The sequence below is a fragment of the Scyliorhinus canicula genome, chromosome 6 (genome assembly GCF_902713615.1).
Source record: "Scyliorhinus canicula chromosome 6, sScyCan1.1, whole genome shotgun sequence".
NCBI lineage: Eukaryota > Metazoa > Chordata > Chondrichthyes > Carcharhiniformes > Scyliorhinidae > Scyliorhinus > Scyliorhinus canicula.
Window position 1 is genome coordinate 29,951,092 of NC_052151.1, and position 19,796 is coordinate 29,970,887.

Below are 19,796 nucleotides of genomic sequence, written 5' to 3' on the forward strand. Positions count from 1 at the left end.
CCCTGTCCACACGCCCACAGCTAGAAACCTATCCCCATAAAAATGGTGTGCCAGAGTCTCACTATATCCTTTGTTTCTCCAAGGATAAAGCTGACTATAATAAACAGGAGTAGCAGAAGACAGGTGGGACATCTCTAATATTCGGGTTCACGCTCCCTTGAGGAAAGGGAAATTTCACTTGCGGGGAGACCTAGGAGAGAGAAGTGGCTGACATGGAGTTTTGCATACGACAAGGAAGTGAGAATCCAATGCAACTTCTACTCCCTATCATAATGAATCTATCTCATAAGATCATAAAACAGGAGCAGAATTGGGCCATTCGGCCCATTAAGTCTGCTCCGCCATTCAATCAAGGCTGATACTTTTCTCATCCCTATTTTCCAGCCTTCTCCCAATAACCCCTGATCGCCCTATTAATCAACCTATCTGTCTTGAAGATTTGGCCTCACCACCTTCTGTGGCAAAGAGTTCCACAGATTCACCATTCTCTGGCTGAAGAAATTCCTCCTCATCTCTGTTCTAAAGGATCGTTCCTTTAGTCTGAGATTGTTTCCTCTGGTTCTAGTTTTTCCTCCGGTTCTAGCTTTCCTACAAGTGGAAACATCCTCTTCACGTCCACTCTATCCAGGCCTCGCAGTATCCTGTAGGTTTCAATGTCCTCCTCACTCGTCCTTCTAAACTCCAACGAGTACAGACCCAGAGTCCTCAACAGTTACACACACAACAAGCTCTTCATTCCAGGGATCATTCTTATGAACCTCCTCTGGACCGTTTCCAAGGCCAGCACATCCTTCCTTAGATACAGGGCCCAAAACTAGTCACAATACTCCAAATGGATCTTGTACAGCCTGAAGAAGTACATCTCTGCTCTTGTATTCTAGCCCTCCCGACATCCCTCCCTAACATTGCATTTGTCTTCCTAACTGCCGACTGAACCTGCATGTTAACCTTAAGAGAAGCTTAAACAAGGACTTCCAAGTCCCTTTGTGCTTCTGATTTCCTAAGCAGTTCCCCATTTAGAACATAGACTATGACTCAATGCTGTGTTGAGGGAGGACACATGGGGGGATCTTGTACTGAAGCATTATGGGTGGAGCTCAGGAATAAGAAGGGTGAAATCACAATGTTGGGAGTGTACTATAGATCTCCCAACAGCCCACAGTAGACAGAGGAACAGTTGTGTCGTCAGATACTTAAAAAGCTGTGAAAAAAGCAGGGTAGTTGTGCTGGGTGACTTGAACTTCCCCCACATTGACTGGGAATCCCTTACAGCCAGGGGGTCGGATGGAGAGCAATTTGTTAGATGTGTCCAGGGTGCTTTTTGATACAGTATGTTGACCATCCAACCAGGGAGGGGGCCATACTGGGCAGCAATGGCAACTGTCAAGTGGAAGCTCTGGTGGGACAGTCCTTGAATCAGCGCTAAGGCTCCAATACACGCATATGCATAATTCTTAACTCTGAGGTACCAGTCTCTTCATAACTGAGGGCAGCACGGTAGCATGGTGGTTAGCATAAATGCTTCACAGCTCCAGGGTCCCAGGTTCGATTCCCGGCTGGGTCACTGTCTGTGCGGAGTCTGCACGTCCTCCCCGTGTGTGCGTGGGTTTCCTCCGGGTGCTCCGGTTTCCTCCCACAGTCCAAAGATGTGCGGGTTAGGTGGATTGGCCATGCTAAATTGCCCGTATTAAAGTACTACTAAAGTAAGGTTAAAGGGGGGGGGTTATTGGGTTACGGGTATAGGGTGGATACGTGGGTTTGAGTAGGGTGATCATGGCTCGGCACAACATCGAGGGCCGAAGGGCCTGTTCTGTGCTGTACTGTTCTATGTTCTATAACGGTTGTGGAAAAATCCACTGGCTCTCGCTCAGCAATTCCCGCTCCAACCCTGGTGCTCAGCTATTAACCTGGGGTTACAGTTTGGGAAAAAGTTTGGGAAGCACTGTCCTAGGGTCTTAAGTGGATGCACCAGTTGCAATATTTCAAAATTTCCTAGACTCTGGTAAATTTTCAATGGGTTAGAAAATCGCAAATCTAAACTTAATTCAATAAAAGGAGCAAAACAGAAAGCAGAGACGAATAGGTCTGTTAGCTTAACACTGGTCATTGGATAATGCTGGAATGCATTAATAAGGAAGTATCAGGACATTTGGTAAATCATAGTACAATCAACTAGACTCAAATTGGCTTATGAAAGGAAAATCCTATTTCACCATTTATAAAGGGTCATTGGCAATAAAGGACAGACAGACAAACACACGAGATCTTAAGCAAGATAATGACAGATATTATGCTTGTGTTCACAGAATTCCAGAAGAAGACAAGGAGAAGAAAGACAAGAGAAGAGAAGAGAAGATGAAGACGACCTCCATCTTTGTTATATGGACACTAGCAGGATCCCTTTGGTTGCGTGCGAACGCTAACCCCCTCACACCCACCCCACAGGCCATCAATGATTCACTCCCCCACAGTACAGAGCCCAGTAACAGTCAACAGTACCCCGACCTGGTGTGACAAGTTTATCACTTGGTAGTCCCTCTCGTATGTCGTTGGAGCACTTTTAGCACTGCCGATACTTTGCAGTATCGTGCAGACCATTCGAATGAAGAAATGGCGAAGGAGAGCCTGCCGCTCTCGCACCCTGGTATACAGAATTAGATCCCCTATTTTCGGTTTCCGCCAGGCCCCCGAACCCCTTGACATGGATTAAAGTACATTTGTTTTTTTGTTTGTGTGTGCTCGTTTGTTGAATTAAGAAATGTGAACTCTGTGTTTGACTGCCAAACCAGAGAAATTTGAATGCTGCTATTTTTGTACAGTTAAGATGTTAGTATATTTTTGAATTGTTTGAGTGAGGATAGTTTATTGAGAATAGTTAGAGGTTCCAGTTTTTTATTGTGATGAATGTTATCAGTAGCTGCTGTAACGGTACCTTACCTTTAATGCATTGGCCCTTTAAGACCGGGCTTGGAACCCTGGGGGGCTCCGCCCCCAGGAAACGGTATATAAGATGAGGCTCACTCGGCAGCATGTGATGAGCACACTTCTCGGCTGCTGTTCAGTTCTCAGATGATTAAAGCCTTTGAATTACCAATCTTCTCTCCTGTGTTGTAATTGAGGGTATCTCATTTATTTTGTAATGCATGTCCTTAATGACATAGCGCCCCATAGAGTTTTGATGATGTGTGTATGTAAAATTGTTTAGTTAAAAATATGTTGCATAGTTAGGGTCAGAGTACAGCCTAGTCATGGGTGCCCGCTTGGTCAGAGAACAAAGACATCGCAGCAGTGTGATCTTCACGCTTCGTGTTGAGGATCATAAGGAGGGAGTGTAGCCACCTGGGGTGGCCACGTCCCGATTCCAAAATGGGTACTCGCAAAGAGTGCAGGGAAAAATGGACAGCACTAGAAAAACAAGCAGGTGCAAGGTTTGCTGTGTATTGGAACTTACACAACCCAGACAGAACTGAAACTACAAGCCATTAGCATAGTAATGAGCTATCTCCGGGGACAAAAAGAAACATTGAAACAATCGGTACCAGGACAGACTCCCTGGCGCCAGTGGAGGCTAAAACAAAGGCAGGCCAACGGTCACCTAGAGCCCGCCCAGCGAATGGGGAACGCCCCGTTATTGGAGAGAATCGATACAAAGGATTGGGACATGGTCCAATTAATTGGGACCAAGTCCAGGATCCGCCCAGAAGGGTTAGAAACCCTGGGGACTATAAAACAGAGTCCCCAAGGTCAGTTCGCACTCTTACTCTTATTTTCTCCATCTTCACCTTGGCCTTTGGCTCTCAGCAACGAGAGGCCCGCCAAGCACCAGCCAAGTAAGTTTAAGGGCAACGCACGCTACGAGATAGACGCTCCTAGCTACTATTCTATACCAGTTCGAAGCCAGCAGTATCAGAACTGGACAACAGCCATTGTTCCTCTGACTGAGTGGGCACTCGAAGCTAAGTATAGGCTTTTAGTAGTAGTTGTAGTTCAGTGAGTAGTGTTTGTGCATGAGTAATAAGTGACTGTGTGTAAATAAATGTGCATTGATTTCAAACTTACTAACTGGTGTATCGAGTCATTGATCAGTATTCGGTTTTGGATCTTGTGGTGGTATCAGAAAGATACCTGGCGACTCTTGAGCAAAGGTAATTAAAACAGAGCAAATTAAGGGAAAGCATAACGAGCAACAAATCAACTAGACTCAAATTGGCTTATGAAAGGAAAATCCTATTTGACAAACCCCTTCTTCCCACACGACTCTAATCTGCTTGACTCTGCACCGATATGCTACTAAATAACTCCTAAATGTATGAGCCCTAACTTTTTCAGCGGTCCTTAATGCTGTACTAATGGGCAAGAATCCCAAGTTCAAACCATTACAATGCTTTCAGTGCTAAATCTATCAGCAAGGGCCAAGCAGCATTCGCTGCGGACGGGCAGGGTATCTCTGACAGCAGCTTCTCAATTTCCATGTTTAATTGCTGGTAGTCATATCATGATTATTACTACAACTAATTCCGGGGCCACAATATCAGTTAAGTATGTTAAGAGTTAAAGTTGATGAAAAAAATTGACATAGCTGTAACTGTATTCCGGGCAGCATGGTGGCACAGTGGTTAGCAATGCTGCCTCACGGCACCGAGGTCCCAGGTTCGATCTCAGCCCTGGGACACTGTCCGTGTGGAGTTTGCACATTCTCCCCTGTCTGCGTGGGTCTCACCCCCACAACCCAAAATGATGTGCAGGGTAGGCTCATTAATTAGGAAAAAAAAAATGGATAATTTTTTTTTTAAAGCTGTAACTGTATTCCAGTTAGGCAAATATAAAATACCACCAATTAATTACCATGTTTGTATTTGATGTCTGTACCACCACAGATTTGGGTAGGTCTTTGCTCATCTGAAATAGAAAGGTATATGTTAGATTGAAGGACAGAGCTTTTTAATTTAAATAGTTATGATATTTTAACACGTCTTTCATATACTCACATTAAATTTTGGGAAGACCTGGATTTCTTCTTTGCAAACAATATTTTCAGTCTTGTGTGCAATGTACTGTCCGTGACTTAATGGGTGAGGTTCAAGACTATTACTAACACCACTGCTGGAAAATCTTTTGTCATATATATCCTAACAAAAGGGAAAGAATATGTAAACCGACTAGATTGATCAGGAGACCAGGAGCAGCAAAATGTTAAGATCTTTAAATAAATGCTGAAAATTGATGCATTTCTGCTAATAGCTTGCAAAAGGATTATCCTCCTTTAAGTAACAGGAACTAAGTTTTATGGGGAGATTTTATAATCACTTGCCAGTTGCAGCTTTTACTGAAAAGTTCACAAAATCCACACTGTGATTCCGACTGGGGTTTGAATTTTAGGTTGAATGCATGCAGCTAAACTCAAATGTATTTTTCTGATGTCTTATCAGTGCAAAGCTAAAAATATTTGCAGTTGAGCCCAAAGAAGAGCTTAATAATATGACCATTGATTAGTGACGATTTGAATGAACAAATAAATGGTTTTTCATTCGGACATTGCACTGAATAAATAAACCTTAAATGGCTTTACCCCTTTAACAAATCAGTGTTGACCTTACATAGAATTTTTTATTTACAGTGCAGAAGGAGGCCATTCGGCCCATCGAGTCTGCACCGGCTCTTGGAAAGAGCACCCTACCCAAGGTCAACACCTCCACCCTATCCCCATAACCCAGTACCCCACCCAACACTAAGGGCAATTTTGGACACTAAGGGCAATTTATCATGGCCAATCCACCTAACCTGCACATCTTTGGACTGTGGGAGGAAACTGGAGCACCCGGAGGAAACCCACGCACACACAGGGAGGATGTGCAGACTCCGCACAGACAATGACCCAAGCCGGAATCGAACCTGGGACCCTGGAGCTGTGAAGCGATTGTGCTATCCACAATGCTACCGTGCTGACCTTGTGGAGATTCATGGGAATTAATTAACCCATTAAATGACCCTTGCCTTGTAGCTACAAAAGGCTACACCCCTTCAACCAATTGTATCCCTCAGGATGTGTTTTTCAAGAACCGAGCAAGTATAGCAATACAAGTGAACATTCCACATAATGACAGAAAATCCTAGAAAAACTCAGCAGTTCTGGCAGCATCTGTGGAGAGGAAACAAGAGTCATACGGACTTGAAACATTAACTCTGTTCCTCCCTCTCCACAGACGGTGCTGCGTTTCCCCCACAATTTCTGTTTTTATTTCAGATTTACAGCACCTGCAGTATTTTGCTTCATTGCATATTAAAAGCCTGGTCCAATGACAATAGTTGACAATTCAGAGAAGTCAGATATTCTTAAAGTTTAGTGTCCCAAATAAAATTACAATTTTGTACTTTGAATATTTACCAAAGACTGTTTACATTGCCACTGTAAAAAGCTACAAAGGCATGAACGTTTTTTACATTTTAAGTTTGCACACAAATTATTTTCTCAGGATACTTACTTTAATATTATTAAATTCATTGTGGCAAGGGTAATATCTGAGGTACCATTCAACTGTAAGCGATACTGCTTCAGGACATTTGAATGAAACAACTATGAAGGGGGCAAAAGAAAAAAAATATATAAACGGAAACTTTTAGAATATTACAACTGTTTGGTAAACTGCTGCACATGTACAACATGTTACAAAGGGGATTCAGGAAATTATCCCTTCATGAAATAACAATTTTCAATTGTATCAATTGACAAGATCAAAACACCACTTAGCTTGGAACAAACAAGATAGGTTCTTTGCTTACTTGCATACACAAATTCCCCAAGTCAGTTCGTGAACAGAATATCGGCGTGACTTTGTAGTTCATTGGCATGGCCGGAATGATTGTTTGCGTAACTTCGATAACCACCCAGGTCAACTGTGAAACTATTCTTCGCCGATCACTCGCTAATGAGTATGATTGTCCACCTAAATGACTCCGCGTTACAGGGTTCTGAGATTTCTTGCATGGCTGATGAGCCCGACCTTGGAGCCCCACCTTCAATCGCACACTTGACAGGTGTTTTCAGGAGGCGAGATCGATCCTTGGACTCTAGATTGCTGATATTCCTTCCTCAGGATTCTTTTCCGGTCTTCCTTGAAGAATTGTGACCCTTCAATCAGCAGGTTCCTCCATGTAGATCTTTTCTGAGCAAGGGTCTCCCAGACCATGACGTCGATATATTGCATTTCTTGAGGTAAGCCTTCAAGATGCCTTTGAAGCGATTGCTTTGTATTTCTCTTGTTCGGAAGCCTTCCTTGAGCTGGGCAAAGAATATTTGCTTTGGTAGTCGGAACAATAATAATAATCATCTTTATTATTGTCACAAACAGACTTACATTAACACTGCAATGAAGTTACTGTGAAGACCCCCTAATCGCAACACGAACAAGCACGTCTTTCGGGACTTGTGGGAGGAAACCAGAGCACCCGGAGGAAAGTCACAGAGACACAGGGAGAACGTGCAGACACCGCACAGACAGTGAGCCAAGCCAGGAATTGAACCTGGGGCCCTGGCACTGTGAAGCAACGGTGCTAACCACTGCTAACGTGCCCCTAAGCACATGGCTGCCCAGCAGAGCTGGTTTTGCATTATCATGGCTGGTGCTCTTGGCTCCTTCAAGGATACTGATGTTAGTACACCTATACTCCCGGATGATGCGGAAAAGCGTTGTGATGGTACCTCTCCAGAATCTTGAGGTGGCGTCTGTACGCAGTCCACGTTTCTGAGCCATATAGAAGAGTTAGGAGGGTGACTGTCTTTTAAACGAGAATCTTGGTGTCAGCACTCGATGGACCGAATGGCCTCCTTCTACACTGTAGGGATTCTTCAAACCAATGAGCATGGATGACACGGTCATTAAAAGCCCTCATTCTTAGGCATCCGAAGGAGGCACCCGCAGACTGGATATGATGTTGGGATCTCCGCATCAATGTCAGCCTTAAGAGGAGAGGTGGCTCCCCAGGTATGAGAAATGTTCCATATTTGGGAGGGTTTCTCTGTTGATCTTGATGGAGGGAGACACCAGATCTTGCCCTGGGTAGGGTAGGTCTTTTTTTTTAAATTTGTTTTTATTCAAAATTTTTCAATAATTTTTACAAACAACTACAAAAAGAAAAACGAAAAGAAAACATAGTAATAAAACAGAAAAAAACTTAACAAAATGAGTTCAGGTATCTGCCCTTTACAAATGAAATCCATCCACTTCCCAAACCACCCCCCTCCCCTTCTGGTTTGCTGTTGCTGCTGACGTCCACCTAATGTTCCATGAGAAAGTCAAGGAACGGTTGCCACCGCCTGGAGAACCCCTGCAAGGACCCTCGCGAGGCAAACTTTATCCTCTCCAACCTGAGAAATCCCACCATGTCACTGACCCAAGCCTCGGGGTTTCGCGTCCGTCCACATTAACAAGAGCCTTCTCCGGGCTACCAAGGAGGCAAAGACCAGAAATCCAGCCTCTTTCGACTCCTGCACTCCCGGATCATCCGATATCCCAAACATCACTATCCCCCAACTTGGTTTTACCCGTTCAAGACCTTAGACATAGCCTTTCCAAAATCCTCTAAGTGCCGGACATGCCTAGAACATATGGACATGATTGCTGGGCTCCCCGAGCACCTCACACACCTGTCCTCCACCCCAAAGAACGTACTCATTCTCGTCATATGCGTCCAGTGCACCACCTTAAACTGAATCAGGCTAAGCCTGGCGCAAGAGGAGGAGGAATTGACCCTGCCCAGGGCATCAGCCCACAGGCCCTCATCCAGCTCCTCACCCAGCTCCTCCTCCCATTTGCCCTTCAGCTCCTCCACCGAGACCTCCTCCGCCTCCTGATATATTTCCGATACCTTGCCATCCCCTACCCACACACCCGAGACCACCCTGTCCTGTACCCTCCGGGCAGGCAGCAGCGGGAATTCCCCCACCTGCTTTTTCACAAACTCCTGAACCCGCATGTATCTAAAGGTATTCCCCGGGGTAGCCCAAATTTCTCCTCCACCGCCCTCAGACTAGCAAAAGTCCCATCAATGAACAAGCCCCCCATCCTTTTGATGCCTGCCCTGTGCCAACTTAGGAACCCCCGTCTATTCTACCCGGAACGAACCTGTGATTGTTCCGTCTCGGGGCCCAGACTGAAGCCCTTGCCTCCCCCCTATGCCATCTCCACTGCCCCCAGATCCTCAATTTTGACGCCACCACCAGGCTCGTGGTATACCGTGTCGGCGGAAGCGGCAACAGTGCCGTCACCAGTGCCCCCAAGCTAGTGTCTATAAAGGACGCCGCTTTTAGCCGTTTCCACGCCGCCCCCTCTCCCTCTATTACCCATTTCCGAATCATGGATATATTCGCTGCCCAGTAATAGCTGCAAAAGTTCGGCAGCGCCAAACCCCCCCCCCCACTGCGCTCCAAGAACAGTCTTTAACACGCAGGGTCCTGTTTGCCCACACAAATCCCGTAATAATCCTATTTACCCACTTGAAAAAGGACTTGGGGATGAGAATGGGAAGGCACTGGAAGACGAACAAGAACCTGGGGAGGACTGTCACCTTTACGGACTGCAGCCTGGCCGCCAGGGAAAGCGGCAGCACGTCCCACCTCTTAAAAGTCCTCCTCCATCTGATCCACCAGCCGTGCTAAATTGAACTTGTACAGGGCACCCCAGCTCTTAGCCACCTGAATGCCCAAGTACCGAAAGCTCCTCTCCACCATCTTAAGCAGTTGCTCTCCAAGTCTCTTTTCCTGCCCCTCGCATGTATCACAAAAAGCTCACTTTTTCCAACTTTCAGCTTATACCCGAAAAGTCTCCAAAATCCCTAAGAATCTGCATGACCTCCCCCATCCCCTCCACCGGATCCGCAATGTACAGGAGCAGGTCATCCGCATAGTGAAACACGATGCTCCCCCCCGAACCAGCCCCCTCCAGTTTCTGGACTCCCTCAACGCCATGGCCAGCGGCTCAATTACCAGGGCAAACAGCAGGGGGTACAGGGGGCACCCCTGCCTCGTCCCTCGATGTAATCTAAAGTACCCCGACCGCAGCCGGTTCGTCGACACACTCGCTATCGGGGCCTGATACAACAATTTGACCCACTCTATAAATTCCTCTCCAAACCCAAATCTGCCTAACACTTCCCACAGGTACTTCCACTCCACCCGATTGAAGGCCTTCTCCGTGTCCATTGCCGCCACCACTTCTGCATCCCCCCCCTTCCGAGGGCATCATGATCACATTCAGGAGCCTCCGCAAATTCATATTCAGCTGCCTGCCCTTCACAAACCCCGTCTGATCCTCATTGATCACTCCCGAGACATAGTCCTCAATCCTAGTGGCCAAAGTCTTGGCCAATGGTAGGTCTTCTTGACTCGAGGCTGATTCTTTGGTATGCTTCTGCGAAAGTGTCAATCATGAGTTGGAAATTCTCTTCCGAGAGAGTGGAGATGGCAATGTCATCCATATACTGAAGTTCCACCAGCGATGTCAGTGTCGATTTCCTTTTGAGGTTGAAAGGTTTTCTGTCCATCTTGTAAACGATGTCCATTCTACTGCGAAACTTACTCTTGACAAGGTGAAGGATAGTGGCGATGAAGATGGAGAAAAGGGTGGGGGCGAAGAAACATGCCTGCTTGAAGCCAGTTTTAAAAAATATATATTTTTATTCAACACCAGTCTTGACCTTGAAGGTTTGTATCTTTTTTCCATCAGTGAGGACTTTGGCCAACATCGTGACATGGAGGAGTCGGAGGATGTTTATGAATTTACCTGGCCAGCCAGCCTTTGACAAGATCTTCTGTAGCACTTCCTGATCAATTGAGTTAAAAGCCTTGGAAAGATCGATGAAGGCCATGTAGAGTGGATGATGTTGCTCCTGGCATTACTCTTGGGAGTTCCCGAGCAGTGAAAGTCATGTCCGCTGTTCCACGGTTTGGTCGAAGCCACACTGGCTTTCTGGAAAGATTATTTCAGAGACTGGGAGCTGGTGGCTGGTGGAGATTCAGGCAATGATCTTCCCGCCGATGGAGAGTAGGGGGATTAATTGATAGTTCCCATAGTCGGCCGGTCTCTTTTCTTGAAGATGGTGGCGATGATGGGTGATCTCTTCTCCTCCTAAATTTTAAAATCTCCACTGGGATCCCATTTACTTCTGCGGTTTTTCCATTTTTCATGTATTTAACTACGGCTTTGAATTTGTCCACGCTTGGTGGAGTCCAAGATCATCTTTGATGGGGAACTCACATGACAGTGGCCCGGATGAGCAGGTTCTTTGGGGTAGACGATAGATGTGCAAAGTGTGCAGGGGGGGGGCAGCGAACCATGTCCACATGTTTTGGACCTGCCCAAAGCTCAGGGGATTCTGGCAGGGGTTTGCAGGCATCATGTCTACTACGGTATTGAAAACAAGGGTGACACCGAGTCCGGAGGTGGCGATTTTCGGGGTGTCAGAAGATCCGGGAATCTATGAGGAGAAAGAGGCAGACGTTATGGTCTTTGCTTCCCTGGTGGCCCGGAGGTGGATATTATTAGCTTGGAGGGACTCAAAGCCCCCGAAGACGGCTATCTGACATGGCTAGCTTTCTCTGTTTGGAGAAAATCAAGTTTGCCTCGAGAGGGTCACTGTTAGGGTTCACCCAGAGGTGGCAACCATTTGTCAACTTCTTGCAGAAAACTAAACGTCAGCAGAAGGGGAGGGGTTAGTTTAGATTAGAGTAGGGACTTGTAAGGGAGGAAGCAGGCTTTTTGCACTATGTTTATAGACTTATGTATGTTGTTTATTTTGTCGGTTGCTGTAAAACCAAAAATACCTCAATAAAATGTTTATTAAAAAAAAAATCTTTGATGGAGAGTTGGGAGATTTCATCAAACACTTCCTCATCTGTGGTTGTGAGTACTTTGAAGTGTTCTTTCCGTAGAAGACCAATGTTTTCTCTGTCTCTCAAAAGGATTCCGTCCTTACTCCGCACCATTTTGAGGTCTTGTGTATTGGATCCATACATTGCCTTGGTGGCACTGAAGAAGCTCCAGGTGTCATGCTCGTCAGTGAGGAGTTGCAGCTCCTTATCTTTAAGAGTCCACCATGGGTTCTTGATGTCCCTAGTTCATCTCTGTACCTCCGCCATAGTTAATTGATGGCCATACAAGGGGACATAAATTTAAGGTGAATGGTGGAAGATGTCAGAGGTAGGTTCTTTACCCAGAGAATAGTGGGGGCATGGAATGCACTGCCTGTGGAAGTAGTTGAGTCAGAAACATTAGGGACCTTCAAGCGGCTATTGGATAGGTACATGGATTACGGTAGAGTGATGGGGTGTAGATTAATTTGTTCTTATCTAGGGCAAAAGTTCGGCACAACATCATGGGCCGAAGGGCCTGTTCTGTGCTGTATTTTTCTATGTTCTATATCATTTTGTCGGGAGCAGAGAGCTTTCCTCTTCTTGGAAGGTGTGGTCATTCTTGTTGAACCAGTCTTGGTGTTTCCTGGTCTTGTAGCCGATGGTTTCTTCACAGCTTGAGATGATGTGAAATTATAAAGGTACGTTAAATGATTAGATCACTACTGGCCTTCAATTTCCATTCCAAATACAGAATTACTTCTGTACCACTAGAAGGTCAGGAACATGTAGAAATACAGTCCAGTATATTATTTTACAAAGTTACTTTTCCATTTCAAAGTATCATGAAACTTGATTATAAAATCAGTTTGCATTCAAATAATATATTTAACATGGTAAAACATCAAAGGAGCTTGGATGCACATTAAAAAAAAGCCAAATCTAAAAGAGATATTAGAGTAGAATAAAAGAGAAGGGAGGTCCGACAGAATAGCACTGCAAATGATCAAGCGAAAAGGTGGCAGCTGAGTGACATACAGGGAGAGGTAGGTGGTACTACAGAGTTGAAGTAGACAGATCTTCTGAAAGAAATGATAAAGAGATTGGAAGCTCAACTTCAAGTTGAATAGAAAGCAGAGGATGTGATCAATCTGAGAGGGATGGATGGAATCAGCGGCAAGTGTACAGAGTTTCAGGCGGGCATCGATGATTTCCACATTGCTACCGTTTAGTTGGATGAAAGCGAATCTCAATTCAAAACTGATGTCTGACAACATATCTAGACAAATGGGTTAGAAGTAGAGTTGAATGGCTTCACCCAAACCAGAGTATTGCACCATGTTCTGGTCACTGTACTTTAGGAAATCTGTGAGGATCCTTGAAAGTGCGCAGAGGAGATTTACCAGAACAGTTCCAAAAATGAGGCATTTGCACTGCAAGGTTCGGTTGGAGAAGCTGTGGCTGTTTTCCTTGAAGCAAATTAGATTGAGGGAAGATTTTATTGAAGTGTACAAGGTTACAATCTATTCTCCATCTTCTGTAAAAGATAACAACACAGGAAATGGGAGCAGGTGCACACCATATGGCCTCTAAAGCCTGCTCTGCCATTCAACATAATAATAGCTGATCTTCTGCCTTAACTCCATTTTGCTGCCTGCTTCCCATATCCCTCTGCCAAGTGAAACAAATATCTGAGTTTTGAAGCCTTAAATACATTCTGCAATAGAGTATCCATAAGCCTCCAGGGTAAAAGATTCCAAGCCCTTCGAGTGAAGAGATTTGTCACCTCAATCCTAAATGATTGGCCCCTTATCCCGAGACTGCCCCCATGTCCTAGATTCCCAGGCTAGGGGAAACAACAACAACAACAACAACATGTCTACCCTGTCAAGCCCCTTCAGAATCTTGTATGTTTCAATGAGATGGCCACTCATTCTTTTTAACTCCAGACAATATAGACCCAATTTACCCAGCCTATCATTATGGGATAACACAAACATCCCAGAGACCAATGTAGTGAACCTTCACCATACCACCTCCAATGCAAATATAGGAGACCAAATCTGCAGACAATATTCCAGGAATGGTCTCACAAAACCCTGTCCAACTGAGATGTGGACTTCAGTTGTTAGGCCAGAATTTATTGCCCATTCCCAATTGCCCTCGAGAAGGTAGTAGTGAGCTACCTTCTTGAATCGATGCAGTCCATGTGGCGCAGTTTTACCCACAGCACCTTTGGGGAGTGAGTTCAGGATTTTGTCAATGAAGGAATGATAATACATTTTCAAGTCAGGGTGATGAGTGACTTTTGAGGGGAACCTATGGGTGGTGGTGTCCCCATGTACTTGCTACCCTTGTCCTTCTAGATGTTAGTGGCTGAAGTTTTGGAAGGTGCTGTCTAAGGCGGTTTGGGGAGTTCTTTAAGTGCATCTTGTAGATGGTACGTACTGCTACGACCGTGCATTGGTGGTGGAGGAAGTGAATGTTTGTGGATGAGGTGCCAATCTATGGGCTGCTTTGTCGCGAATGGTCTCAAGCTTCTTGATTGTTGGAGCTGCACTCATCCATCGCACTCCTGACTCATGCCTTATAGATGGTGGAAGGCTTTGCGGAGTGAGGCGCGTTATTTGCCTCTGGATTCCTAGCCTCTGACTTGCTCTTGTAGCTACGTATTTATATGGCTAGTCCAGTTCATAGAACATAAAACATACAGTGTAGATGGAGGCCATTCGGCCCATCGAGTATGCACCAACCCACTTAAGCCCTCACTTCCACCCTCTCCCCGTAATCCTAACCTTTTTTGGTCACGAAGGGCAATTTATCATGGCCAATCCACCTAGCCTGCACGTCTTTGGACTGTGGGAGCAAACCGGAGCATCAGAGGAAACCCACTCAGACACGGGGAAAACGTGCAGACTCCGCACAGACAGTGACCCAGCAGAGAATCGAACCTGGGACCCTGGCGCTGTGAAGCCACAGTGCTATCCCCTTGTGCTACCATGCTGCCCAGTTCAGTTTCTGGTCAATGGCAACCCCCAGGATGTTGCATGATTATACCCAAATCCCACTGAACATCAACATTACACGTTTCACACCGTTGAGGGGGAGGGGTGACTGGTGGTGATTTAGCCCGAGGATCACCGCACCTCAGGCGAGGGGCAAGGTTGAGAAAGCGGGGCCTTCATGAATAACCTCAGCCGGTATAGGAATTGAACCAGCGCTGCAGGCCTTGCTCTGCATCACAAACCAGCTGTCTAGTCAAATGAGCTAAACCAGCCTCTGGCACCACTTACCAACTTGTTGCTCGCTCACTAATCTGACAATATTTCTTTGCAGGCTCATGTTCTTTTCACAGCATGCATTCCACCTAGTTTTGTATTGTCAGGAAACTGAGCCAAAGTCTCTCTGTATTCGTCCATGACATAATACATAGCTGAGACCTCAGTACTGATCCTTGTGGCACTCAACTGGTCACAGGCTGTGAACTTGGAAAAAGCTCCATTTATCCCAACACTCTGGGTCCAATCATCTATTCCCACTAACATATTCTTCCCCCCCCCCCCCCCCCCCCCCCCCCCCCCCGTGCACTAAACTTTTTTGTGGAAGCTTACTGAATTCCGTTTGGAAATCCAAGTGTACTGCATCTGCTGATTCCCATCCATCTACAATACTAATTCATTACATCCTCAAAGAACACAAATAAATTTGCCTTGGTGCTGATTTTGTCTCGGCTTTCCATGCGTTTTCTAAATGCATTGTAAAGACTTGCTTGGTAACAGATTCCAGTATTCTTCCAATGACGGATGTCAGACTAACAAGCCTTTGGTTCCCATTTTCCCGCTCTCTTCCTCCTTTCTTTGAATAGCTACATTATATTTGCCAACTTCCAATCCACTGGGACCATTTTAGACTCTAAGGAATTTTAGAAAATCATAAACAGCATAACCACTTTCTCTGCATCTTCCTTTTTTAGAACCCTAAAATGTAGGCCATGAGGTTCTGGGATTTGTCAGATTTTAGTCCCTTAAATTTCACCAATGTTTTTTCTTTGCTGATATGAATCACTTGAAGCATACAAACCAAGGGACAATACTATCAAAGCTTTTCATCTTGCACTCATTAGGATACCTCACTAGAAGCCTTTTCTAGACTTCCTGGCTCAAAGATAGGTATCTTGGTCAATAGCAGCAGCAACCCCGGGAGGGGGAGGGGGGGGGGGGGGGGGGGGGGGTTCCTTTTTGTAGTGTCTATTCTGTAACTTTATATTGTGTTAATTTGCGTTGTTGTTAAAATGCTGTGTTGTGCATGGAGGTGGGGCGAATGTTTGTGATTGTTAATATTATTGTTATTTTTGGTATTTTACTATGGTGCGTTGTTGTTGTATAAATTCAAAATTTTTCAATAAAAATTATTTCAAAAAAAAAGGATAGCTCACTAGAAATTTCTAACAGTAATGGGGGAACAATATTTATACTGTATGAGAAGAGAGCTGATTGCTTGGCAAGTAGACTGTGATTGGTTTGGGGGGGGGGGGGGGTGCCATGGAGAATGCAGAATGGAACAGTCAACTTCCCAGCTATCTTCGAATTCAAACCATGCAGGTCGACTCTGATTGCTTATTGTTTATTCAAGGCATTGGCCTGGCGAATGAGCCAGGGATTGGCCATTTACGAAGCTTTTGTATAGTTGAGAAAAGTGCAATGTGTGGACATGTTCCTTCTGTCTGCAAAGTATAGGGCGATGTGTGTGAATATATGTGGCATGTAGCATGCATAAGTGAGCCACACCGTGAGCCTAAATTACAATCTTAAACTGGTTTGCCATGTGATCAGATTCAATCCTGATCATATCATCACTCTCTATATATTACGCAAACACATGAATGGGCCTACAATCACTACTTTTGGTCCTGAAAAGTGCCCAGTCTCCCTCAGGCTGGTTTAGCTCAGTGGGCTAGACAGCTGGTTTGTGATGCAGAACAAGGTCAGCAACTGCCGGAATGTGGCGACTAGGGGCTTTTCACAGTAACTTCATTGCAGTGTTAATGAAAGCCTACTTGTGACAATAAACATTATTTATTTATTTTGAAGAAGTTAGCCATTTCATGCTGCTACCGTGCAGGAGCAACACAAGTGCTGTTTGTCACTAACAGGGTTTTAGTGTGAAGCCAAACAGATGACCTGTCGTATCGCGCAAATGAGAAATGTGGGACAAGAATTTCACCGCCCGTGTGTTGCCAGGTATATACGTTCCAAGGATTGGCAGATGATGTCAAACAGCGCTTCCCTTCAGCTGTTCAGAACAGGCAAAGTACTGACGAGGGGAGTAGAGATAACCCTGGTAACTATAGGCCAGTGAGCCTTACTTCTGTTGTGGGGAACGTCTTGGAAAGGTTTATAAGAGATAGGCTGTATAATCATCTGGAAAGGAATAATTTGATTAGAGATAGTCAACATGGTTTTGTGAAGGGTAGGTCGTGCCTCACAAACCTCATTGAGTTCTTCGAGAAGGTGACCAAACAGGTGGATGAGGGTAAAGCAGTCGAAGTGGTGTATATGGATTTCAGTAAAGCATTTGATAAGGTTCCCCACGGTAGGCTATTGCATAAAATACAGAGGCATGGGATTCAAGGTGATTTAGCAGTTTGGATCAGAAATTGGCTAGCTGATAGAAGACAAAGAGTGGTGGTTGATGGGAAATGCTCTGACTGGTGTCCAGTTACTAGTGGCGTGCCACAAGGATCTGTTTTGGGGCCGTTGCTGTTTGTCATTTTTATAAATGACCTGGAGGAGGGCGTAGAAGGATGGGTGAGTAAATTTGCAGATGACACTAAAGTCGGTGGAGTTGTGGACAGTGCAGAAGGATGTTACAAGTTACAGAGGGACATAGATAAGCTGCAGAGCTGGGCTGACAGGTGGCAAATGGAGTTTAATGCAGAAAAGTGTGAGGTGATTCATTTTGGAAGGAATAACAGGAAGGCAGAGTACTGGGCTAATGGTAAGATCCTTGGTAGTGTGGACGAGCAGAGAGATCTCGGTGTCCATGTCCATAGATCCCTGAAAGTTGCCACCCAGGTTGAGAGGGTTTTTAAGAAGGCGTACGGTGTGTTAGCTTTTATTGGCAGAGGAATTGAGTTTCGGAGCCATGAGGTCATGTTGCAGTTGTACAAAACTCTGGTGCGGCCGCATTTGGAGTATTGTGTGCAGTTCTGGTCGCCACATTATAGGAAGGATGTGGAAGCATTGGAAAGGGTACAGAGGAGATTTACAAGAATGTTGCCTGGTATGGAGGGAAGATCATATGAGGAAAGGCTGAAGGACTTGAGGCTGTTTTCGTTAGAGAGAAGAAGGTTAAGAGGGGACTTAATTGAGGCATACAAGATGATCAGAGGATTAGATAGGGTGGACATCGAGAGCCTTTTCCTCGGATGGTGATGTCCAGCATAAGAGGACATAGCTTTAAATTGAGGGGAGATAGCTTTAAATTGAGGGGAGATAAATATATGACAGATGTTAGAGGTAGGTTCTTTACTCAGAGAGTAGTAAGGGTGTGGAATTCCCTGCCTGCAACAGTAGTGGACTCGCCAACACTAAACGCATTCAAATGGTCATTGGATAGGCAGATGGACGATAAGGGAATAGTGTAGAGGGACTTTAGAAGGGTTTTAGAGGACGGTGCAACATCGTGGGCCGAAGGGCCTGTACTGCGCTGTAATGTTCTATGTTCTATGACCATAACCAACCAGAATCTGCTTGCAAAACATGGTGCCCATCACAAGTCGTGATTCTGTGAATGGACAAACAATCCAGATTTAGTAGGGCCTGGTTTAGCACAGTGGGCGCGGGTTCAATTCCCGTATCGGCCTCCCCGAACAGGCGCCGGAATGTGGCGACTCACTGTCTCTGTAATTTTGTCATTCCCTTCCAGGACAAAGATGAATTGATTGCTTCAGCTGATGGCACTAGGGGACGCATATTTCAAATTTTTGGCAAGAGATGCAGAGGGGATGTGAGGAAGGATTTTTTTACTCCGCGAGTCACAATCACTTCAAACATGCTTCTTACAAGGGCTGTGAAATTAACACAGTGACTTCGAAAGAAAACTAATGAAAACTTGAAGGAAATAAACTTGTAGTTCTATGGGGATAGAGCCGGACAATAGGGATAACTGAACTGTTACAGAGAATGTCAGATAGATTTGAGAGGGACAATTGCCCCCTTCTACGTCATGATTACTCAATGATTCTTAAGAAGCAAGATGTAGATGAGGAAGAGCAATCAGCCAAGGATGGCGACTTGGGAACTTCTGAGGCAACAGTACCAAGGTGAATAGAGAAGCTAGTGTGATGAATATAAAAAATTGACATATTTTATAGTTTGTATTTTTGCAGAAATATTATTAAAACTTAGGTCAAAATGCTTACAGACAGTATGTCTGCTTGAGGTGTGTTAAAGGGTGTGTTAATCTGTGATTTTTGCAGGGAAAGTGTTTTGTTAATGGATATTAAAAGCCATTTATCTGTTTGCAGAAAGCAAGTTGACGTAATGTTGTAACAGTTTGAGCCTGGCTAAACAAATCAAGGCACATCTTGTAACAAGAGACAAAAGAACGCTGTACGCTTTGAGTGCAGCTGGTGTAGGTAATGGAAGGGCCCAGGTCTGTCTGGACAAAGAGTTGCTTCCAGGGCTCTAAGCGAAGCAGAAGTTTTCAGCTTGGTCCTTAAAAAATGGTTCCTCTCTCCTAAGACACTGCACCAAAATAAGCAAGCCAAGCCTGGTTGTCAACTTTATACATAAGTGATATTTGAAATATACTGGTTGCTCAATTGGAATGTAGAGGCAGGTTTCAGGAGGTTAGTTATGATGTTGTACCTGTTAACTGTAACGCTACTTTCTTTCGTGCTAATGTGCTTATTTCTGTGCTCAAATTAAAGATTGATTTTACATAAAGC

General features: G+C 45.0%; 1 protein-coding gene across 2 annotated transcripts in view; it reads right to left on the reverse strand.

Moving 5' to 3' along the window:
- Nucleotides 1–19,796, reverse strand: part of tmem87b (transmembrane protein 87B) — an 84,608-nt gene that overhangs the window by 52,008 nt on the left and 12,804 nt on the right. For both annotated transcript variants that reach the window (XM_038799108.1, XM_038799107.1), the window contains exons 3-5: nucleotides 6,483–6,574; nucleotides 4,989–5,129; nucleotides 4,846–4,899 (exon numbers count right to left, since the gene is read on the reverse strand). In XM_038799108.1, the coding sequence (XP_038655036.1) occupies nucleotides 4,846–4,899; nucleotides 4,989–5,129; nucleotides 6,483–6,574 (287 nt within the window). The remainder of the gene's footprint in view (nucleotides 1–4,845; nucleotides 4,900–4,988; nucleotides 5,130–6,482; nucleotides 6,575–19,796) is intronic.